Below are 25,497 nucleotides of genomic sequence, written 5' to 3'. Positions count from 1 at the left end.
GGCATTTTAAAAGGGACACTGGAAAATGGAACAATAAGCCCCAAAGGACAGACTCTCTCACTGATGTAACAGAATTACACTGATGTGACAGGTGCTGAGGTAGGGTGATATTTATGAACACAAAGTCCTTCCTTGCATCATGGAAGCACCTGCCCACTCCGGGAACTCTTAAGACCAGCCCTGTTTAGAACCCGCAGAGATGGTTTCAATTTTTTATGCCTAAGACAGAGCATGTGAGTGAGTGATATAAACAGGCAACCCTTGAGACCAGCCCCGTTTAGAACCCACAGAGATGGTTTCAATTTTTTATGTCTAAGACAGAGCATGTGAGTGAGTGATGTAAACAAACTTGGATGTAATTGGAAGCAAGCCAACCAAGCAATTCACCGGGAACAAAGTTATACTGGCCCTGGTCCAGGGAGAAGGAGGACATTGGTCCCATGCTTTAGGAGCTCCCAGGTTTCAAGGGGAAGTCTGAGGGGCCTCACAAGCTTATCGACAGTATTGTGGCAGCCTGGATTGTGGATTGAGGGGAGTTTAGAGAATTCAGTGCCGAGAGGCACGATGTACCCATGTTTACCCCTGCATCATACCTGCAACATCGTCCCAACCCCTTGGCCACTTCAGTCAGGCACAAACTGGAATGTTGATCCAATTTTTTAGGCAGTAATATTTAGATTCCAAGACAAAAAGTATAGAATAAAAGCAAGCTTACGATACCTCAGACCACCCTAAGCAACACACATCTTTATTGCACAGAGCTGACGATAAAGATTGATGTGTCCCTGGAAGCTATTTTTTATTTTTGGAAGTTATTGTCATCAAGAGCTGGCTGTTAAGAGCAAGATGAGAATGTTTTCTTTTAAGTACAACAGACTGTGGGCTATTTTCCTGCAGCTTCAGAAAGACATTAAAAATGAAGTTACCGTACTCTATCCAGACCCTACTTAGCAGCTCTGTGACACTGGGTGGGTCTCTCAACCTCTTGAAGCCTAAGTTTCCACTTATGCACAATAAATCTCTAATACCTACAAAGTAGAATTGGAGGATTTAAAGCAAGGCATTGTACGCAAAGTGCTTTGCATGGTGCTTGAAACAGAGCAAGCACTCAATAACTTACGGCTATTATCATAATCACCATTTTTATTATTACCAAAGTCATTCTAAAACTTACAGGATCACCAAATCCTTTTCCCACTATCTTACTCTAGGATTTTACTCAGTCCATCTGAAGGTAAACTAAAAATTCTTGATATCTGAATAATACATTTAGCATTTGGAAATCCTTAATTTAGTGGTTCTTTTCCTGGGGTACATGAAAGGGCTTCAGAGGATCCATGAATTCCCTAAAATTTTATGCAGAATTTTGAGTGGGCATGCATCCCTCCAGAGAGAGAATCCACTGCTTTCATCAAACGTGTTCCTGACTCGAAGCAAGGTTAACCAGTGCCTGAACTGAAAAGGCTAACTTTCCAATGATAGTCCCAATTATTTTGTAAATCAGCTACTTATGGAGAATACATAAATCTCACTAATGGGCTTATCCAGAAAAAGATTGACAAATGATTATCTAGAAAAGGTCAATTAATTATCTAGACTGAGAAGTGGGGTTTTTGTGAATAGGTCTTAAATGATGTCAAAATATTATTTGGCCTTTCCTCAGACTCCTGGTTGGTGCTTTATTTAAATAACTTTAAAGAAAGGCTGGCAGTAGACAGATATATCTCCTTTTCCCTTCTCATTGCATCTTGATGTCTCTGGTTCTGTTCCAATGATGCTCCCTTGATTGTCTGTCTGACACCTTAGAGGACCTGCACACAGGTCTTCAGTTCATCCCAAGCTTTCAGGAAAATGTTGGAGACAGTTTATTTTAGATGGGGGATGTTCCATGTAGTAGCAAGACTTTCCTCACCATTTAGATCCTGCTGTTGCTAGGGATACAAAATAGTTAAGAGTCTTAGATAACATCCTACTGGATGGTAGTTAAAAGGACATTTAAAAAAAAAAAACTTTCCACAGAGCAACTCAGTTCTCTAAGGAGTCTGTGGTGTCTCACGTACTGGAAGCCCAAATTTCAAACAGGTTTAGAGTTAAGCTGGTGACTTAAATAGGCGAAAGTCTCTGGATCCCATTATTAATCCCAGAGCCATGCAATCCCCCCATCTCCACAGTGACATTAGTGAGAAAGGCGACGGGTGATACCACACTGCTAACTTCATCATCTAATCATGCTGCCGGAAGGGACCCAGGACTTGTCTGCCAGTAATGAGTCAACAACATTTTTCCAGTGATCACTGAGAATGGCACTTTCCTATAGTTGATTAGGAGTGGAATTAGAGAGAAAAGATATAAAGGACAAAGAAAGTAAGGGTTTTTTTTTTTTCCCTCAGAAAACTAATAGTCCAAGTGAGAATACAAAACATGAAAATGTGAAGAACTTGCAAAGCTAAAACAAAATGAGTGTAAATCCAGATGTTGGAAAAATACTATATAAGAGGAGATATTCATGGATGAAGAGGTCCAGAGAGGAGCTGAAGAATTTCAGCAAGGGCTTCCTTCCAAAGGAGGAATGGCTGGAGCCGGGCTTGAGGCCATGGGGACCATGAGTTGGAACAGCTGGGAGGGCCTTGTGAATGAAGAGGAATAAGATTTAAAAGCACAGATGGGAGAAAAATGAAGCCAGACACAGAGTGGGCAATCAGATTCGTTTAGTTGGAAGAAAGATTCCATACTTGAGGAAAATGGTCAACTCTAAGAATAAAGCAGAACCTAGATTATGTTAGGTTCACTTATTAGCTCATTCATGCATTCATTCATTCAACACCCATTTATAGTCCACATACCTTAAGATGGTACTTCTCTTGGCTCTGAAAGTAGACTAATTCTCTGCTCTTATTGGGTTACGTTCTCAGAGAAGGTAGACAATGAACAGATAAACAATAGATTTTTAAAAATACCACTTGAGTCTATTTGGTGAATAAGGTCCCTAGGGCACGTGTCAGACTTTTGAGGTTGCTGAGATACCATGGCTTTCTTTCTGAAGGAGAGTAACCAAATCCTGAGGCCCTTCCACTTTGGGAAAAGATTGGAAGACTGGACGGTAAAACGTGTCATGTCTATCTCTCCTCATTTATTATCCAAAACACTAAATAATCCGGCCTCTTTTTGTTTAGTTTTCTGGTGTTAAAAAATTCTCAGCTGAGTTCAGGAATCCCACAGGCTATAAGCGCTTTGGTGCAGATGAAGAAAAGATGCTGCTTCCTCGGGGAAGCACCCTGCCAGCGTGCACAGCTCGAGCAGGGGAGATTTGGCTGGATTTCATCAACCAGGAACACTTGTGTAGCGCGCATCCTGCACAACCGTTCATGGTGGCTCTGATTTGGTTGAAACAAGTGGATTAGGGAGAACTGAAAGAGCCATCAATAAACGATGTAAGTCAGTCCAGAAGCCTCTCTGTTTTTGACTCTTTTCTTCAAAAGCAGGAGTCCATTTTAACTCTGCTTATTGTTTGACAGTTCCCACAATTCAGCCTCACTTAATAAAGCTGGTCCTTACCACACCCGTCCTTATATTAGCAGTTCCAGCCTCCCTAACTGCATTAAGGATGCCCTTCTGTCAAGGTGTGAGAAAGGATCTTTCCATGGCCAGGAATGCATGCAGCACAAGTCCATAAACGTGGATTTCCTAGAGCGCCCAGAGAGCCATGTGGTCTATCAAACCCATCTAAACTGGTCAGTAAAGAAGTCCTCCAAGTGCCTAAGGCTGTTTTTGTCAGGTTAACACTCTCCTGTTTTATTTTAAAGTTCTGGACTTCTGAAAGCTGTTCACTTCATTGTGAGACTAGACAGTGTTTTCTCAAGAAGAACAGCGCTTAAAAGTTCTCAGTTCCTTCTATTTGAAGTTTCCTTCGTGTCTTCTCCACTTGCTCTATCAAATTTCCCGAGGGCAGGGCTAAGTCACTACATTTGTGATGTCCTGTTCTCTTCAACTTTAATTCAACAGATGTTCTTCGGGAAGCTTCCCCATGCCAGGCACCTTCTAGAGTTGCAGGAGATGCAGGGATAAGTGAGGTAGAGCCCTTCACCTCAAAGAACGTAGATTTTGGTAGAAGGAGTTGAACACAAATACAGAAATAACTGCAATTCAAGGCAGCCAACTCAAACCATGCATGTAAAGAAAGGACTAAATCAGCCAAAAAAAAAAAAAAAAACACACACACAACAGACAGAGAATAAAGAAAAAGTAAAGAATGTGAAAGGCTCACCGTTCTTTATTCCTACCCCTGTCTGTCTTCTCAGAGTTTTGAACTTCTAATGTGCTGTGTAGAACAATGTCTTGAGAAAAACCATGAGCCAAATTAGTATAAGTCAGAAGTGTGGAAAAAGTAATTCTTGTAAGCCCAACTATAGTCATTACTCAAAAGAAAGTCAAAAATTAGAAAATGTAGACACCCAAAGGGCAGGTAATTAAGGTTTCAAAAGTTAGAATGGGTGTTATATATACAATATGGATGAAAATATTAACTGCATTGTGTTTGTTAAATGAGGAAAAGTGAATGCATTTTAATTTTTCATTTTGCGTCTTTCAGGTAAACTCTATATGCGGTCTGTGGCATTTGCTGATAATAAGAATTTGCCTCTTTCAAAATTATATTCAGTCATGGATGCTAATGACGACTCCGATGAAGATTATCTTACAAGTTATGATGTACAGCTCAGTATTCAAGAATCCACTGAAGCCAGCAAGACTGTATTTTATCCTGAAAGGTAACATTCAAATTGACTCTCCTCACTAAAACTTTTTCATGGCCTTCATTTTGTTGTAAAATGAAATGAATGACATTTCCTGAGCCCTCCTCCAGGAAAATGCTTCCCTTTCTTTTCTGGCAAGGAATTCAATACCGTACAAGAGCTACTGTGCACAGGTTTAGCTATTTGATCTTCTACAAATCCCCGTCTCCTGTGGAATATGGAGATTACCTAGATGGGAAATTCCCAGTTGAATTTGGTTATATACAATTGCCTATTTCCTAAATTCCTATGGAATCAAACAGGACAATAAATAATGTGAACAAATTTGCAAGCACTGTTTATACGACTAACGTATAGATAAGTATACAGAATCTGTTCTGCTACTGACTCAGGCAGGCTTCATAAGAAATGGATTCCATGTTGCACCTTTAAAATACGAAGAATAATGCTAACTCACCTAGCTTGTAAGTTTAATGAATGGGAAAAGAGTTGAGCGATTTTATTATATATGACAAAGTAATATATAAACCAGAGCCTATTTAATTATCTACTATTCAAGTGACAGCAGTTAACAAATTTCACATAAAATTGGTGTTTTGTGCTGGCAAGAGTTATAGAGTCTAAAACTGCCAAAGTAAATTTTTGTCTTCAATAGCATACATTATACTTCTGACAAAAACAAATTTTAGTTTACCTTTACCTTCTATTATAGTATTTAGAATCCTATATTCTGAAATTTTGAAGTGCTTTTGAAAAGGTTCGGTGCTATAAAATTATTGCTTTTGAGCTTTTAAAAAATGGACATATTACATTTAAATTTCTGGTCTCGTTAATTTTTCCCTCATCTGAAACAGATTTTAAAATTTCAGAGTTCCCAGGAAGGCATTCACAGTCCTAGAATACCAGTGGATGCTTCTGCTTTAATAGCGTTAAATCAATTTCTTATGAAATACCTTGTTGCCTCTGAATAAACACACACACCAGAGAACTTCCTTGAGGGTTGACAACGACCTGCTGGGCCAGTGATTGGGAGTTTGTTCGGTAGATGCTCAGCCTATTTTTCACTTGTGGATTGGTTGTTTAAAGACTCTAACATGCAGTGTAGAGCATACACTCCCAAGTAAGCAATCATTAATTAGCAATTATTAAGTTCAAAGCAACAAACCTTTATTGAGCATAGTGTTTTTAAAGTTGGGAGAAGCCTTAGAGATGTTCCTATTTAATCCCCTCATTTTACCAACGTAGGAACCACCATCCAGAGAGGCTACTGTCCTCCCCAGGATCACAAAATCGCAAAACCTGAACCCAGCTCTTCTGACTCTGACTCCAGTTGTTTACCCCTTTTTCATTGCCTACAACTAATTTCAGAGGCGATCTTATAATCTTCTGTTTTTCCATCTTCACTAATGTTCTTAGGTCCAATGTATCATAAATACACTCTGTATCTGACTTTTAGACATTTATGCTTTTAAAGTAGATAAAATTAGTTGTGTGCATTTCTTATAGATCTTGATTATTAAAAGTATGTGCAAAAACTAAATAAATGTTTTGGTTCCTTGAAGTATACCATGAATACAAATATAGCTTGTTTTCCTTTCTCTGTAGATTTGTACCACTAAGTGATCAAACGAGAAAGCTGGTGGAGGCCATAAAGCAAGGTAAGTGGATGTATCGCCTACAGTAGGATGGATTGGAGATTCTACTTGGCCAAGAGATTTGTTATCAGCCCATGGGTTTATTTTAGGTTGCATTCTTGAGCTCCAGGAGTATGTGAAATATAAATATGCATTGGATGAAGCTGATGAAAAAGGATGGTTTCCATTGCATGAAGCTGTTGTTCAACCCATTCGACAAATACTTGAGGTTGTCCTGGATGGTAAGAGAACATAAAATCCCCTTGACCAAACTGAAGCCATAATGTAGATGTTATGGAGTAATCCCAATGAACATAACAAGCAAAAAGAAAAATTAGAATAACAGATGATTTGCAGTTTGGAAAAGGCAGTACTCATGCTTTAAACTGAGTACAAAGATCAGTACATTTTGTGGGGTCAGGGCTCACCCTTTGCATCCTCCTAAAAATATGGCACAGGTTGGTGGGAAGATGTTTGTGATCATCACTTAAAAGTTTGTCTGCAGCATGAATTAATTTATTTAAATATAAAGCTTTTTGCTTTTAGAAGTCAGTTTTAAATTTTCATCTTGAATTGTCTCTTGAGTTAGTGGTTTCCAAAAGACTATTATTTAGTACAACAAGTAGTACTTACAATATCTATCCTTATATTACATTAATTTTTTCATAATGCAAATATTAATAATTATTGTGGTAAGCCTACCTAGGGTTAAATATTAATAATAATTCTGATGTTCTAACATAGCATTTGTCACATCTCAGCATCTTATAAAACAATTTGAAAGTGCTCTGCTTTTCAACCTTCAATGTTGGTCCCTGATTCTGCTGTAGGAGATAATGATAGCTACTGGATAATTAGCTATCCAGCTATCCAGCCAGCTAAAAAAATGTTAAAAACAGATAATTAGACAGGTAGACAGATAGTCAGACAGACAGAAATAGATGATGTTAAGCATGGTATTTCTTTTCTGACATATTCTGACTGGATACATTCATTCAAATACTTCTCATTCCCACATTCACAGACTTCATTTGATAAAAAGCAATTTCAGATGCAGTCTAAATAAAAACACAAAGGATTGGGGATTTGTTTTACAATTTATTAAGAAATGAGAATTCACAACCCATTATCATTTCTTTAAGAAGGCACCTTGAGACATAGATGTTGGTTTGCTAGCTGTCAACTTGATTAGCAAGCCCACGCTCATCTACTTCTACTCACTGGCATTTGCTAGACTTTAATCATATCTCGTTTTAGTCTTCCCTTTTTCATCAGTTGACTTTGTTCAATCTACTGTAGATAATATTGCATCATTCTGATCTATATGATTTCCTTTAAGTAAAGATTTTTAACTTTACACAATGCTTTCATATCTCAGCATCCTATAAGACGCTCTGGGAGTTCAAGACCTCTGATGGAGAAACACCCTTGACTTTGGCAGTCAAAGCTGGTCTGGTGGAAAATGTAAGAACCTTACTAGAGAAAGGAGTGTGGCCAAACACCAAAAATGACAAAGGAGAGACACCCCTTCTGCTTGGTAAATGACCTTTCTTTCTAGAACTTTTATAATTTGAGATAAATAATATTTAATGAGTACTTATTGGAAACCACTGTGTATTGATTGGCTAAAGTTGTGTGACCTCATCTCCTTCCATTCCCTGAGGTCTTCCCCTAACCTTCATCTCACCTGTCCTATGATTTTGTTTTTCTATCCCACAAAGAAGTCAAATGTGAAAGCTCTTTCAGCAACAATTAATCAGGAGGGACCCGAATGAGGAGTTTTATGAGGCCAGGAGTGGCAATTCTAAAGGAATATTCTCTAACTGGTGTCCAGCTATAAGGAAGGTTGCATGTGTGATCTGTAGCCTGAATAAAGAAGCAGAAAGGGAATTCCAAAGAGAGACGTCAGGTCCACAGCAGGACAAGGAAGAAGAACTGAAAGGCAGGAGATCCAGCAGATTCTGAGCACACAGTTGCAACACTGGGCACCACTAGGGGGTTGCCGCTGTGACACAACACAGGAATGATTGTAATCCTGAAGGTGTCGATTATCTATCACCTTCTTCTCAGGCTTGTGTGCTGCTTGTTGACAGATAAGAATTAGCAGGTCTGTTTGTAGAAGCAGAGAGAGATGAGATTAACTACAAATGACCAAAGATAACCTTTCCTTCTCTTAGGGACATAGGTGTGGAGTAAGAGTTTCGGCTTTGGCACCTGAGATCCCTGGATTTATTTTTTCCCCCATTTTATTGAGATATAATTGACATATAACATGGTATTAGTTTAAGGTATACAACATGATTTGATATACGTCTATATCACGAAATGATTACTACAGAAAGCTTAGTTAACATACATCACTTCACAGTTACACATTGTTTTTTCTTGTGTTGAGAACTTTTTCTTTTTTAATTTATTTATTTTATTTATTTTATTTTTGGCTGCGTTGGGTCTTCGTTGTTGCTCACGGGCTTTCTCTAGTTGCAGCGAGCAGGGGCTACTCTGCGTTGTGGTGCGTGGGCTTCTCATTGCGGTGGCTTTTCTTGCTGTGGAGCACGGGCTCTAGGCTCGCGGGCTTCAGTAGTTGTGGTGCTCGGGCTCAGAAGTTGTGGCTCGTGGGCTCTAGAGCACAGGCTCAGTAGTTGTGGTGCACGGGCTTAGTTGCTCTGTGACATGTGGGATCTTCTGGGACCAGGGCTCGAACCCGTGTCCCTCGCGTTGGCAGGTGAATTCTTAACCACTGTGCCACGAGGGAAACCCCAAGAACTTTTAAGATCTACTCTCTTAGCAACTTTCAAATATACAATACAGTATTGTTATGTGAATGTTAATTCTAGCTGTGAGATTGTAGTCATGGACCGCAGTTTCCTCCAGTATAAAATGGAAATACAGCACCACCATGCAGAACTGTTATAAAAAATTAGAGAAAAATATAAATATGTAAAACTCTTGCCACATGGTAGACGCTCAGGAGAAGAGAGACGTTATGAAATAGTGTAGGCGTGGCAGGAGGAGAGGGAGAAGCCTTGAGATTGTGCACCAGCAGTCACAGAGGAAGCAAATAAAGCATCACGAGCTGTGGGCACAGCAAGAAAACAATACCACAGCTCCTGTCCACACTAAAAATCACTAAAATTTTTTAAACAACCTGAATATCAGTAACAACCTGAATATCAGTAACAACTCGAATATCAGTAACAGAAAACTTAGACAAGTTGAACATCAGTAAAGTATTTACATTTGACAACACTAATTCAACAACATCAGTGCAACCAATGTTTACTGAAAAGTCACAGTAAGCCAGCATGTGCTGGACAGCATGGATAAAAAGACGAATGTTATGATCGTCTTCCTCTCAAAGGGTCTAGTAGGAGAGTCTAGATATGATTGAAATAGAATATTAGTGTTAATGCATGCTATAACAAAGGTGTATATTCAAAGTAAATTGGGAAATAAGAAAGCAGTGAATCTGTGAAGCTTCCAGAGAGAAAGTTGCTCTTGAGTTGTGACTCGGGGGGATGTAAAGGGGATCGTCAGCGGACAGGGGAGGGAAAATCTCCCAGGCAAGCCTTCGCCCCTGGACAAAATTGTTAAATGAACAGTGTCACCACAGCGTGGGCGCATTCTGATCTGATTCCTTACTTACTCTTGCCCTGTGTCAGAGCTTCCAGCCTTCCCAAATTCAGATTAAATTGGACAAAGTAATTATTATAGTTAGGGTAGAGGTAAAGCTTCCATAACAAAACAAACAAACAAACACAGACACACAACACAAACAAACAGCAATGACTTCAAAAGAAAGAAGTTCATTCCTCTCTCAACAACATTTCAGAAGTGAGTGGCCTAGGGTTGGCAGGGGGGCTATGCCTCCTTTACACAAGACTTTCAGATGTTACATTTTCCAGCCAGCAGGGGGGAGGAAAGAGGCAGCCTCGGGAAAGCATGTTGGCCTCTAAGAAGATGACCTAGACATTGTACACAGCACTTCTGTTCATACCATGTTGTTCAGATTTTGTCACATAGCCACACTTAGGTGCCAGGGAAGCCGGGATATTTAGTCTCTACCTGCATAGACTGTGAACAGCTAAAACTTGGGAGCTTCTCTTGCTCGAGGAAAAGGGGAAACACAAGTACTGAGGAAGAGATGATTTTTCTCTGCATACATGTTACCAGCCTTTATGTCACAGAAACATGGTGCTTTTCATAAATGAACGGAACTCTTTTCCTGAGCAGGGACAGATACTAAATGGAATATCACCTCTGGTTGTTTCACCACTATTAGTGTGATCTATTATTTTTGTAAAGGCATATACCATGGAGAATTTGCATGTATTTGTTGGTGTTTCTATAGATAGTCTTTGATTTCTGCAAAAAAGATACACTTTTCCAGAGTTTGTATACTATCTCACTTTGCAAATATACAATTATTCTCTACTTGCTATTCTCAATCCACTCATGTTCTTAAGGGACAACTAAGTCATGATTATCACTCATTTGTTTTCTTTTTGTTTCATTTAAATTTTTCTTTACTGCTTAATGCCCACAGCAGAGCATTAAGTATTTATTTATATGCATTTCAAAGTCTCAATTGTTGATCTCTCTACTCTAGCAATAACTAAAGTACGGGAAAGGAACTTGATCGTTGAGTTATCAGAGTCAAAATAGAATTAACATTTGGAAATAATATTTTTAAAAACCAGATGGTAACATCAAAGATAAAACCAAAGTCTCATGAAGGAAATATTATGGAGGTGTTCACTTATGTCCCTATCATCCACATTTCTGGAGAATAGGGACTCTCCTTGGGTTACCTTCTTCAGGACATTCGCTGTGGAATCTATGTCAAGTCTTTTTAGGTTCAGAGGAAAATGGATCATCCATGGCACTTTCTCAGTTTTTTCTTGAATTTTTGGGCTACTTTGAAATTGGCTACTTACAGTCCATTAACATGTAAAGGAGAGATAAGAGGAAAAAGTGCTGTTTTTTAAAAAAATTTTGATGTGCAATGCCATTTTTATTTGTCTTAACCTACCACCATTATCTTTGTCTTTATTTATGGAATACTCCTCAGATGGAAAAAAAAAAAATCACTTTTGGTCCCTCCAGGGCCCTTCTTCCCCATCAGCCACCTGGCCCTTACTTATGGTACTTAGATGTATTACAGTCATGTTATACAGTTACTTGCTGAGTGTAGATATCTGATTTGTGATCATCTGACAGTTATTAACTGTTTTTTGCCCCCCGGACTCCCTCTCTACCCATCCCTCTGAACCTGGTGTAGCCTTTCTCCAGTAGGATAGCCACAAGATTATCCCGGCCCATGGGTCCCAGGGTACAGAGGAAGCCGAGGGAACAGTCTGGCACAACATCTCAGTTCCACTGCCCTCCATTTTCCGAGAACATTATGCCATTTGCAATTCAGTCAATTTTACTTCAGACATGTTCTTTCTCACAGATCAATACATATCCTCTTTACTCCATCTCCTCTTTCAATCTTCCAATCCTTGTCAAGATACTGCAAAACAAAATCTCTTCTCTATTGGTATGTCATATGAGTCAGAAGATAACTCACTGCTGATATTAAGTAAATTATATGAGCAAAACACATATATCCAGAAAGAAAATGGCAGAATTTTTTTAAAAAAAGAAAAGTGCCAGCAAACTATAAAGTGTTCAATACTGCCTATAACCAATGCAAAATTCTCTAATTCCCTAACTCTTCAACGGAGGCTTGCTTTCCTCTAAGCATATAAAGATACATATATATGAAATATAGTTTTTACTTCATAAATTATTTAATTTGTATTTTACTTAGCTACATTACACAAATTCTGTACCTTGTTAGTTTTCATTATTTTAGCCAATTATTTGTTAAGAATGCCTTCATGGGTTAGCTTGGGAGGGGTTCCCCATGATGTTGATTATTATTTCTATGAGAAATAAAATGTATTCTTAGTTCCAAAAATTAAACTGCAAGCAATTTTTAATTATTTTTTAAGTTGAATATGGCTTATATATGCTGTTATTTTCTTGAAAAAAAGGCTAATATCTCTAATCAACATGTTCCCTGAGTCAGACAAAAGGAAAACAGATCATGAGGGAAGAGGTTCATTATTTTAATACATTTTTTCTAAGTAGAAAAAATGGAATAGGAGCAAGAAGATAAATGAGGACACATTATCTCTTAGTTTGTTTAACTTATTAATGTTTGCTTTGCAAGAGCACCAGCTAGGATGAGGTAATTCACTGTAATTAGAGCTGCCAGTGGCAGGTGGGTGATTCAGAGAAAGGCATTTGTCAGCAAACTCTGCTTCAGACAGTGAGCAGGAGAAAAACTGAAATCTCACTGCCTCATGGCTTGCCTGCCTCCAAATGAAATAAGCAAAGTTTGTCTTCATCCTTCTTTTATGCCTTTTGGAGCTCTTTCCCTTGCCTTGGCCTCAGAGCCTTTCTGGATCCTGCCTCCTAGCTGCCCAGGATGTTCTATGTGGCCCTACATGCCCTCCTGCCTTTCCCAGCAAAGGCCCAGACTCTGAGTCTCTCTTCAAACAGAAGACAGTGTAGGCGTCTTCCCCAGGCTGTAAATTCCACGAGGGAGAACTACGTCTGTCTTTTTCCATTGTCCACCGTGCCTAACTCAGTGCCTTTCATATAGCCAGTGCGTATTAACTGCATGAAAGGATGAATGAACAAATGAATGAGTGTTAGAGAGTAGCACTTGTCCTGCTCTGTTTCTTATTAAGATTTTACTTTACTGATAAGAGGAAAATGCATTACATCTTTGAGAAGTATTTCTATCTAAACTGGGACAATCCGTTAACAATCCGAAGGGGAAAAAACTTTTAACAGTGTAATTTCAGCTATTAGAAAAAAACAGAGAGGGAGAGAGACATCTGATTTAGTGAACCTCGGAAAACATAGTGCATTAGCTGTCACGTACTTCACCTATAAAAAAGAACAACTGACCTATCTGGATTCTAAACATTCCTATTGCTAACCTCTCATAAGAGTATGGGAAAGAGAAGTTTATTTAATATTTACTGCTGGCTTTGGTGGGGAAAAAACTCTTTCTAGGGGGAGAAAAACTTGATAAACATTATTTACACATGTGGATCCGTGATCCTAGAAGTGATGAAATTATAGTAATAATAATGGTTATCATTTATTGAGCTCCTAGTATATACTAAGCATTTCACATACATTAATTAATTTATTTAACTTATACAAAAGTTGATGTTATTTTGATTTTGTTGATGAAGCAACAGAAGTTTAGAAAGAGTACACACAGCTTCCTTAGTGATAGGCATCCTGTTTTCCATGAAACTCTTACCCATCCTCAGGTCAGGGTCTTAAAGAAAAGGCAGTATCATCTTGCATGCTTACACTCCACAATAGGAATTTGGTATGTGAAATAGAAGGGGTATGAAAAATACAAGAAAAGAAATCACTAATATCTCTTTTACCTGATATTAAATCAGGTAATTAGTTTAATGCCATGTAAGGTATTCATGTTATATGCCTACCATTGACTATTCTTTCTAAAATCATCTTCAAGCTGTAAAAAAGGGCTCCTATGACATGGTGTCTGTCCTGCTTCAACACCACACCAGCCTTGACCAGCCCTGTGTCAAGCAATGGTCAGCAATGCATGAAGCAGCCAAACAAGGCCGCAAAGATATAATAGCTCTACTACTAAACCACAGAGGCAATGTCCACCTAAGAGACAGATTTGGAGTCACCCCGTTAGGTGTTGCGGCCGAGTATGGTCACTGTGATGTGTTGGAACACCTGATCCACAAAGGTACGTAGAAAGGAATTGCATGTTGCTGACTTTTCTCCTGCCTCTTGGATCTCCTTTTCTCCACTTCTCACTGGCTCCCCTTCCTCTCCTGAATGTATCTGGGCATCAAGCTTTTGTCCCATCCCTCGATAGCCCCGTCAATAGACCCTTATTTCACAACTCACTTGAACCCTATGCACGGGGACCTACAAATCTGAGTGCCTGGCCCTGATTGCTCCCAGTTTTCACATAGATGGCTCACTAAGGTCTCACACTCATCTTCTCCTAAATTGAATTCCTCTTCTTTCACACTTTTAATAATTTCTCTCAGCCAAGACTGAGAGCTTAGATTTATCTCTAATTCCCCCATCACCTTCTGTTTCAAATATGGTCATTTGCCGTGTGCTACAGCAACCCTTTCTCTCACCTGTTCTCACCTTGGCAGACCCTCTCGTCTACATCCTCCCATCTTCCCTGGACCAGTGTAATTGGTTCCTAACCATTTTCCTGGTTTCCAGTCTCTCCATCTGAGAATCCATACTGTATACTACAACTCAGCTCCTCTCCCTAAAGGTCAGCTACAGTAGAATAAACTATTCAGAAAATCCTCAGTGGCTCCACACTGCCCACTGAATCATGCTCAGGTCCCCACTGCACCATCCTGAATTGTTTTTCCAGGTTTATCTCTCACTACTCCTAATATGTATCCTGTACTCCAGTTAAATAGCCTAGCAATATTCCCAAACATACCTTGCATTCATTCTTTCTGGGTTTGGGTCAGGTCCTTGCCCTCATCTGGAATACCCTCCAACACAATTCAAAGTTAATGTCTTGAGACACCTCCTCCCTGAAGACTTTCCTAATTCTTCCCAACAGAGTGTGATGTTGTCCTCCTTTGAAACCTGCAAGTGCTTTATACGACAACTGAACCAGGAATTAAGATACCGACTTCTTAAACTGGTTTCTGCCACCTACCCGTTGTCTGACTCTCGCCTAGTTACTTAAGCACCTGGGTCTCAGTTTCCTCATCTGTAAATAAAGGCTAGGACAACATTATCCTCTGTGGGGAAAAGACTCACATTTTTGAGGCGCCCCCAAATACAACTTCATTTAATTATCAAATAAACCCTATGAAATAAACTGTATTACTCTAGTTTACAGATGAGGAGTTGCAAGTTCACAGAAGTAAATAGTTTGCCCCAAACTCTCACAGTCAGCAACAAAACCACAATGCAAACAGACCACTTTCCCCTACATCATGCCTTCTGGTCCTGACGTCACTTGAATATTATACAGTTTGTGTTCTTTGATGATATTTTGTCTCATTTCCCCTCAGAGCCACTTAAGATAGTCAGATTTATTTATCTTAGCATCTTCTGCTGGGTCACACATGGTGTTTGCACACAGAAGACAGCTGATAAATATTTATTGAAATCGAGTGTTAACTGCTGTCTTTAAAAGTCTAACTGTACCTTTTTGGGGGAGCCTTTGCTTATCGTGGGAATTGACTTGATTTCTCAGATGTTCTTATGACGGAAAGATTTTCAAATAGAATGAAACACTCTGCATGATTGTTTATTGAAAAGACCGAGAACACAGGTGTTCTTAATTTTATACTTTTAAGTCCTAACCAGAAAGGAAAACAACAGGTGATTTTTAAGGAGATTATCTTGACAGTCTGTCCAGCTATCACTATGCCGCATGTTTTATACTGCCAGGAGGGGATGTGCTTGCTTTGGCGGATGACGGGGCATCAGTGCTGTTTGAGGCAGCAGGAGGGGGCAACCCTGACTGTGTCTCCCTCCTGCTGGAATATGGAGGAAGTGGAAACATACCTAACAGAGCAGGGCATCTTCCTATACACCGAGCTGCCTACGAGGGACATTATCTGTGAGTAATAAATCATAACATGATCATTTCAAGTGGAAAAACACAAGCTTGTATATATGGTATAATCCCAAATCTATCTATACACCTACCAAAATCCAAAAAGAAAAAGGCAAAATGTTCACAAGTTTTGTATATCTATATATTTGTTTGATTTTCCCCATTCTTTTTATATTCTTTTACTTTAAAAAATTTCCACATTGAATTTATACTACTTTTAAAATGAAAAGATATTTTCTTTTAGAAGAAAGTAAGTTATAAGTGAGAATTCTGCACAAGCCGCCCAAATGTGCCTTTTGGGTTTTTGTTTTTTTTAATGTGTTTAACAGATGGCTACAGGTTTCTAAAAATTTTGTCCTTGGCAAAGGATTAAAGTCTGTGTTACTCTAATCTTTATCACCACCAACATATCAATAGAAATCTATAATCATTATATTAAACTACCCACCATGAAAGGATGGTTTTAGGCAATTAAGTATATTTCATAAGTTCAAAAACGTTGAAATCATTAGGCTTTATCACAATTTCAGTGGTGACATTGGCTAAGTTAAGTAGCCAATGACACGTAATTGGCACTAAGTGACACATTGTTAAAGTTCATAAATTCACACATAGTAGCTCTGAATTAGGCACAAGAGATCAACTTATCCTTGCCTGTGGCTCTCATACTTCTCTAGTTCATCAGTCAAGTGTGAAATTCACAGCTATTTGTCACAGGTTCTTTGAAACATAAGCTGTGGTTAGTTGTCTCGGTTGACCTGATGTAAGGTTGATGGAACAACAAAGGCTCTTCTTGTTGCCAATAATTCAATTTCAAGTAAGCAGACAGGATGTACATGGCCAATATTAAAGCATACATTGCTCCGGAAGCAGTGAAAGGGGAGTAACAAATGAGAATTCAAGAGGCCTAAATTGTAGTCATTGCCCTACATCTATGTGACCTTGGACAAGTCATTTCACTTCTCAAGACTTCATATGGCTCTGCTGGTAATAAAGGGGTTGAACTCAGTGATGCTCAAGGTCACTTCCATCTCTAACTTCCTGTGACTCCATGTTCTAATGGTCAAGAGTGTGAAGCATTCTTCTATGGCATCAAATGGACTTACTTTCCTATTATATTTTTTTCGTTACATAGCATTGGTTGATTATAGATATTATGCTGTTCAGAGAAGAACTGAAAGATGAGGAGGGTTCCTGAATAATTACAATTCTAGGACCAAATACATAAGATCCAGTATTTTCCCCAGGAATATTTAGCCTGGGAAGCTAAATCAAAACTAAACTAAATTACACTAAACTGAAAAGTAGTAAGTCAATGGACAAAGACTATATGTTTTCGTGTAAGGTTATCTAGAGAAAATAAAGGAAACTAAGTAAATTGCATTCACTTGTCTAGTGAGGAAGCTGGTTTATTTAATTTCTTGATTTTCTTCATGCCATGTGGATATTTGATTTTTTTTAGTGCACTGAAATATCTTATTCCAGTAACATCCAAACATGCAATCCAGAAAAGTGGGCTAACACCAATTCACTCAGCAACAGATGGACAAAATGCGCAGTGCCTAGAACTGCTTATTGAAAATGGCTTTGATGTCAATACGCTGCTTGCTGACCACATTTCCAAGAGCTATGATGATGAACGGAAGACTGCCCTCTATTTCGCCGTTTGCAATAATGATATCCACTGCATAGAAGTCCTCCTGGCTGCAGGTGCAGACCCAAACTTAGATCCCCTCAACTGTCTTCTTGTGGCAGTGAGGGCCAACAATCATGAAATTGTCAGGCTGCTTCTCGCCCATGGAGCTGATGTCAATTGTTATTTCAGGCATGTGAATGACACTCATTTCCCCAGTGCCATTCAGTATGCCCTAAATGACGAGGTAATGCTCAGGCTGTTGCTGAATAACGGCTATCAAGTGGAGATGTGCTTTGACTGCATGCACGGGGACATCTTTGGAAATGCGACTGTATGGTCAGAGATAGAGGAAGAGGTACTGCCGAGATGGATGTCTTGTGTCATAAAAGATAACCCGGTGAGTTACATCCTTCTCTTCTTCATATTGGGTCATCATCCTAACGTTTGCTCATTAGGGATGTTAGAAGAAAAGAAAAATCAACTCCAACTTTTATATTTTTCTTGTTCTTGAGTTTTTGTTTGCAGTGATATGGGGAAATAAGCATAAAACTAGGCAAAGAAAAAAAAGTGTGTATTTTTCTTGAATTCGAAACCGAATGTTGAAGAATGTGGGAAAATATATCAATAATTTATGCTTATTTGGTGGAACGTTGGGGCTAGAAGCATGGAAAGAAGCATGATTCTTCCACATCGTGCTGAATGCAATCACATCAGCGCCACGCGTGCTTCAGGGCTCATAGTTTCACAGAAACAAGCAAACCGTTTTCTTTTTTTTTTTTTTTTTTTTTTTTTTTTTTTTATATTTATTTATTTATTTATTTTTGACTGTGTTGGGTCTTCGTCTCTATGCGAGGGCTCTCTCCAGTCGCGGGAAGCGGGGGCCACTCTTCATCGCGGTGCACGGGCCCCTCACTATCGTGGCCTCTCTTTTTGTGGAGCACAGGCTCCAGACGTGCAGGCTCAGCAGTTGTGGCTCACGGACCCAGTTGCTCCGCGGCATGTGGGATCCTCCCAGACCAGGGCTCGAACCCGCGTCCCCTGCATTGGCAGGCAGACCCTCCACCACTGCGCCACCAGGGAAGCCCCCCGTTTTCTTTTTTTGTTCATTACAAGGAGGGAACTTTTATTTCCTGTAAAAAGACAGATAATATTTCAGAACAAAATTAAGTGTTTATGTATATAGTATATTAAAAGTACTACTAAATTCAATTTTATCACTTCTCTCAGTTCTGTGAGTTTATTACAGTTCCTTGGATGAAACACTTGGTAGGGCGCGTTATTCGTGTATTAATGGATTACATGGATTATATCCCTCTGTGTGTTAAACTGAAATCTGCACTAGAAGTACAGAGAGAATGGCCAGAAATCCGTCAAAGACTAGGTAAAAGCAAAAGTTTTTCCTACAAACTTTTTTATGGAGATTGTATATAGGGGAAATTTCTTAATGTCATTTTTGATACTTTTTCATAGCTACTTTGTTTCCAGAATTATCTGTTTTTTCAAATCATCCTTAATACTTCTTCTGATATAAGATACTAATTTTTTGCTTTTCTTGATAATTTCCAACTCTTTAACTGTATAATGAGTAATACTATTACTATATTATATTCTGACTAGAACTCACTTTTTAAAAGTTAACTTCTATAATATCATAAAGTATATAGACTGTAATCTCCATGTGGGCAGGGATCTGTTTTATTTTCGTATTCTCAAGACTTAACATAATGCCTAGTAAGCAGTAAATACTCAATAAATATTGAGTAAATGAATGAATGGAATGAATTAGAATTATCCTTTTTGATATGCTCTCTTCTGGGTCTTTATTGACAAATTCCTACCATCAAAAGTATGTATTACAAGCAGACCATTTTGTATTCTCTAGGTTAATGTTTACTTATAATCATAAAAGTGAATCATATTACAAAAGTTTCAGTAAAAGTACATCTAAAATTACTCCAAATTCAAATAGAAACTAGAAAAAAAATCATAAGCTGGAAAGGTTTTCTCCTTCAAAATATGAGTTTGGAAAAATGAACTTTCAAAACCTACATGGACATCACTTTATAGAGCCTGAGGACGCATCATAGAACTTGGCATTACATTTAAATATTCTGGCACTCTTAATACACCTAAATCAAGTTTAAATGTGAAAAACCATGACAGCCTAGTCTTCAGGATCAGCCAAATTTTATGCAAATTAGTAGATTATATTTTATAGTCAAGGAGATGAAACTGAAACGCTGAGCTGATTCACATGCCATATTTGTTAGGTATAAAGTTCTATAAAAAGAAATGGGCAATATAGTGGTTTTCATCTAAGCACTTTGTTTCCATCAGAGTCTCATACATTAAAGTATATAATCTGAATTTGAACCATTTTGACTATGGTAGCAAGAGACGTAAATTGGAGGAAGGATGGAGACTTTGATGGGCTAGAAAGAGCGATAGTACAACTGAATGCAGATTTGGAGGTAAGCTTGGATTTTCCTCACATGGCGCTTCCACTGGAATGAGTTGGACGGTACAAGAGACTTTGTGGCAACTGAAACAGGAACCTTAGAGAATCTGATGAATCATATAGTATCGTGAGCCTAGAAATCGACCTCTGGGGTCAGATAGACCTAGAATGGGATGGAACTCTGGCCTTGCCTAGGTGTAGGATGGCTGGGTCATATAGTGCATACGTCATTCAGGGCTGATATTTTCATGGAAACAAGCAACAATTTATTGCATCATTTTTGTTTCATTGAGGGGAGGGGAATTTTTTATTTCCTGTAAAAAGACCAAGATAGTCATACTAGTTGTGTGACTTTGAGCAAGTTACTTATCCTTTTTATGACAAGGTTTTCCCACTGCAAAATGGGGCTAGCATAGTATTCACCTCATAAGGTTGTTGTCGGGATTTAAAGAGATGATGCACGTAAGGTGTTTAGAATAAAGCCTACAGCATTAAAAACACTTGTAAATTTAGCTATTTTTAAAACTAAATTATTAGTATTTTATGTTATTTTTATTATGGTAAGGTTACATGAAGTATCTGAAATGTATATGTAAAGTATGTCATGAATCCCCCCAACTGGTAGAGTTGTGTTACCATTGCTAATTTTTATAAATAAAAAACTAAGCCTAAAGGGAAATTACAAAATATTCTGGGCCCTATAAATTCTTGAAACTAGTTCCCCTTCTGAACCAAGGCACACACTGGGAGTGAAGTCAAAATCAAGCAGGACAGAGACGTGAGAGTCCACATAAACATGGGGGCGACAAACAGAATCAGGAAACCTCAGGGAGCAACCACCATATTCTGGATCAATGCAAGAAGACAGCAGAATAGGGAGCTCTGTAAAATTAGAAGAGCTATCTTGACCCAAGCATCCTTCTAGAAAGTCAGGAAAACTAAATTCACATGAAAATGAACAACAGGAAATATCCCAGTCAAATTCCATATAAATTTATTATAAGAAAAAATAGAAAGAGGAACAGAATAACATCCCCACAGACAACAAAAGCACACCAGAAAAACATGCCCTCAGAACAGATTAAAATTGAAACCCTCTGTTTCAAAACAAGCTAAAAAGCATAAGGAAAATGACACAAGACATGAAAGAACAACACAAGTCAGTATTAGAAAAATTCAGAAATGAGGTAACAGTACTGAGGAAGGAATTAGAATGAAAAACAAAAAATTAATTTCAAATATAAAGACTGAACTGGAATGAAAGCAAGAGCTAATAATGCAATAGATAATGACTTAGGAGAAATAGAAGATGAAATTAAAGAAAATTTTAAAAATAAAGTGGAAATAAAGGGATATATAAAAGGATTTGAAAGACAGGGACAGTTTTGAAGACAGCTAAAGAAAAAGAAAACCAAATCAAAGGAACAGAACAAATACAAAAACGTGTATTGTGAAAAACTTTCTGTAATAAAAAAAAGATTTGAAGCTGAAAATTACAAATTACTATACCCTTTGGTCATGTAGGTAAAAAGAACAAGTGACTTATAAGGGAAAAATTCAGATTATCTTAAACAATATTACTCTTCTGATCACCTTCTCAAGAATCTACTAAAAAATAAGCTTCAGACAAACCAAAATAACTAAAGAGATAATGACATAGGACCAGTAACGAGCATTAAACAGAAAATTCTGTTATGGCTGGGGAAGTTCTTCTGTTCATGACCTGGGAAATGATTAAAGATGTTCACCCGATAATGACTTATAATAACTTAAGAAACTGTATGTTTGTGCAGTGGCTTTATCTATATTTTATTTTACAATAGAGGAGTTAAAATATTTTGGAGATTGTAAAGGAAAAAACCCTAAGGCTTAGATAAATTCATTTCCCAGAGTTATAGACAGAAAATAACAAAGCAAGGATTTGAACTCTTAGGTCTGTCTCACGTCAAAACACAGGCTCTTTCTCCAATACCACTGTGCTTCCTGTCATAGCACAGATTCTGCTTCTAATTGGTAATTCATTGTCCATGTGTTTGTATTGCAAAAGAATGACCAATTCTTATGACTTTAGAAAAGCAATCCAAGTAAGACTAAGACCAGGAAGGTTTTTACTGTTTCAGTCACACATCATTGCAACTAGAGCTTAAGTCAGTTGATTGCTGTAAGTATGGTTAACCACTGGATGTCAGGATTCCTCCAGGTATACGTAGGGCAGAGGCTTTGTTAGGGAAAAAAATAAAATGGTAATTCTTTAAAAAAGATGGGTTTATTCTGCCTATTTTGGTAACAATAACTTTGCCTCAATGGTTTTTCAAAAACATTGTTTTAATTTTTTCAAGATAATTTGAATGTTTATAATCTCAGATAGAACAGAAGTGTGATCTCTTTGATTATTGAATTGAGTGATCATTCACATTATTGAATGATTACAATGTACCAAGCACTTTTCTAATACTTTACATGGATTAATTTGTTCGATCTTTAAACAACCCTGTAAGGTAGGGTTATCCACATTTCCCAGGTGAGAATACTGAGACCACAGAGGTTAAATAACTTGTCCAAGATCACACAAATACGAAGTGGCAGAGCCAGGATTTTAATCCAAGCCGACTGAGTCCAGAGCCCACAACTAAGTCTGTGTGCAATGCTGCCTTTTCACTAGCTCATGTTGCTGGAGAATATATCGGTACTGTAATTATACTATAGATAAAGGTACTAGAGATAAAGTAAGAGTTGAAAATAAAGGTTAACATCAGCTATTTGAATAACATTAGTAGATTTTTTGGAAAATATAAAATGTTTAGGTATCAGACACTGAAACAAACCTAAGATTGAATAACGGATATATGGAATCATTTGTATCAGATGTTTCACAGATAACTATTCATCAGAAAGATTGGTAGGAGAGAGCGGAAGTAAAGAAATATATCTTTCAAATACTCAATTCTAAAAAATAAATAGAAGGAGATGTGAGCATTTGCTTTCTTTAATCAAGTCCATTCATTCATTTAACATATTGTAGTTGAACACCCTGTAGGAGCCAGACTCTCTTTCTGACACGGAGGCAGACTAAACGTCTGCCTTCATGGAACTTACATTCTAGAGGAGTGGTCTGGAAGGCTTAATTGCAATTTGAATTTTACTTAAAGTCACCAGTTGCTAAGGTGTGCATGCCTGTTTTTTAGAATGACACTATTAATATTATTCTAAAACAGTCTGTATCTTACGGGTTAATCCATTAATATTGTTTTTATTTTTTGCTTGTTTTTCCCATTCACTTTAGAGAATCCCTGCTCCTTAAAGCATTTATGTAGGTTAAGAATTCGAAGACTTATGGGACTCCAGCGACTCTGCCAGCCAGCCTCAATGGAGAAGCTCTCTCTGCCACCAACTATTCAAAGATACATATTATTTAAAGAGTATGATCTCTATGGACAAGAGCTAAAATTGCCATAATTTAAAATAATATTTTTAAATGTGATTTTAAAAATGTGTTTAAATGAGATTCCTTCAGAGAATTTCTTGGAACCATTTTACACCCTTATGTGCATTTAAATCCACTGACAATTTTATAACTGGATCCTGGGTTCTTTGGGAGCACCATATTTTACATCTCTAAGGACCTTTTACATTGTGATTTTTTAAAGCTAGTCAATATTTTGTATTAATTGTCTTCACTTGCAATAAGTCTTCAAACTCTCCTTATCAAGTGACTCCCACAATACCCATGAGCAAGTCTCTCCTATGTTTATAAAACAAAGAACCACTTTCTCAAACCCACATCTCCAGCCAGTTGCTGCCCCATTCTCTCCTTTCTTTTATCGCCACACGGCGTAAAGGAGCTCTTTCCTGTCTGCAGATTCACTCACTGTAATCTGGCTTCTGCTCCTTCCACTGCCCTTCTCAAGGTCCTTAACAACTTGCTTGTTGCTATTTTCAATGAGCATCCTTCAGTGCTTTCAACTGATTCCTGCAGCAACTGACTGATTGCCTGCTGCCTCCAGGAAACAGTTCTCCGGATACCTTGCTCTCTTGGCTCTCTTCCCACCCCTCTGGCCGCTCTGTCTCTGGCTTCTTTCTGCATTGCTCATCTCCTGCCAACTCTTTAGTAATACGTCTTAAGTCCCCTTTTTTCATGCTAAGTTCCCTGGGAAATTTCATCCATGTCCATGGTTTCGTTTACTATCTACGTGCTGTCGGATGTAAAATTTATATCCGAAGTTCAGCTTTCTCTCACGTGCTTGAGACCTGTGTAGACAATTGGCCTAAAGGAACTTTGAATACAAAGATACCTCAAATTCAGCATGTCCCAAAATGAACCCACCGTCTTCCTCCCCAAAAAGGCTCCTTCTCTTACCATCTCTAGCTCAATAGTTAACCCAATTATCAATTCAGTTTCCCAAGTCAAAAGGCTGGACATCAACCTTGACCATCCCATTTTCTTTACCCAATATAACAAATCACCAAGTCCTGGTAAGTGTATTTCATGAAGTCATCTTCTACTCAGTTTCACTAACTCAGCCCAAATACCAGCTATTATCTCCTTTCTTCCTGGGACACTGTAGTGCTGCCCAACTGGTCCTTCTCCCTGCTATCTTGCCTCATCTAACACACATTCTACACATAACATCCCAGAGTAATCTTTTACAAATGTAAGCAAGTTTCACTCCCCTCTTAAAATCATTCTCATTGCTCTTAGGTAAAGTCCAAAATTCTTCCATGGCCCTTCATGATCTAACTCCCTGCCTTCCTCCTTAGCCTTATCTCTTGATATCTCCCTTACCCCTCCTCTTTAACCATGTTAAACACCTTTTAGAAGTTTATTCTTTGAACAGTGATTCCCAGATTTTTCGATTTTATATGTTAGTAGTTTTTAGTAATTTAAAAAATAGGGTCATCTATTTATCACTGTCATTTCATAAAAGAGGGGTCATTTTAATGCCAGAAAATGGGGCTGCCTTAAACTCAGTTATTAAAATTGAATGACTTTAGGGGAATTCCCTGGCAGTCCAGTGGTTAGGACTCCAAGCTTCCACTGCAGGGGTCACTGGTTCGTTCCCTGGTTGGGGAACTAAGAACCCTGTATGCCGCACAGCACAGCCAATAAATAAATACATAACTAAATAAAATGTTTTAAAAATCTAAAACAAAAAATTGAAGGACTTTCGCTTTGAAAAGACTTAAAGTTTGGTCTTCATTTCCCCATTGATGAGTGAAAATTTCATTCTGGCCCAACAAGTCTCTGAGGTCTTTTATTTGGGAACCACTGTTATAGAAGAAACCATACTCTCTTGCACCTCAGGGTTTTTGCATGTTCTTCTTCTTCTGCCTGGAATCCTCTTTCCGTCTCC

At 38.2% G+C, this 25,497-nt stretch overlaps 1 protein-coding gene across 4 annotated transcripts in view; it reads left to right on the top strand.

Annotated features, from left to right (window-relative positions):
• ASB15 (ankyrin repeat and SOCS box containing 15) overlaps positions 1–25,207 on the top strand; it is a 31,104-nt gene extending 5,897 nt beyond the window's left edge. For 2 of the 4 annotated variants that reach the window (XM_036864483.1, XM_036864482.1), the window contains 9 exons: positions 4,589–4,766; positions 6,357–6,409; positions 6,496–6,627; positions 7,764–7,922; positions 13,941–14,186; positions 15,884–16,055; positions 17,515–18,085; positions 18,916–19,069; positions 23,430–25,207. In XM_036864483.1, coding sequence (XP_036720378.1) covers positions 4,600–4,766; positions 6,357–6,409; positions 6,496–6,627; positions 7,764–7,922; positions 13,941–14,186; positions 15,884–16,055; positions 17,515–18,085; positions 18,916–19,069; positions 23,430–23,602 — 1,827 coding nt within the window. In that variant the 5' untranslated portion in view covers positions 4,589–4,599 and the 3' untranslated portion in view covers positions 23,603–25,207. Of the gene's footprint in view, positions 1–4,588; positions 4,767–6,356; positions 6,410–6,495; positions 6,628–7,763; positions 7,923–13,940; positions 14,187–15,883; positions 16,056–17,514; positions 18,086–18,915; positions 19,070–20,025; positions 20,160–23,429 lie in introns of all 4 variants that reach the window. The other 2 variants (XR_005021326.1, XM_036864484.1) reach the window with 2 other exon arrangements.
• Positions 25,208–25,497: the final 290 nt, after the last annotated feature.

This window comes from Balaenoptera musculus, chromosome 9 (genome assembly GCF_009873245.2).
Source record: "Balaenoptera musculus isolate JJ_BM4_2016_0621 chromosome 9, mBalMus1.pri.v3, whole genome shotgun sequence".
NCBI classification, from domain to species: domain Eukaryota; kingdom Metazoa; phylum Chordata; class Mammalia; order Artiodactyla; family Balaenopteridae; genus Balaenoptera; species Balaenoptera musculus.
The sequence above is the reverse complement of the archived record's forward strand: the minus strand, read 5'-3'. Positions and strand labels throughout refer to the sequence as shown.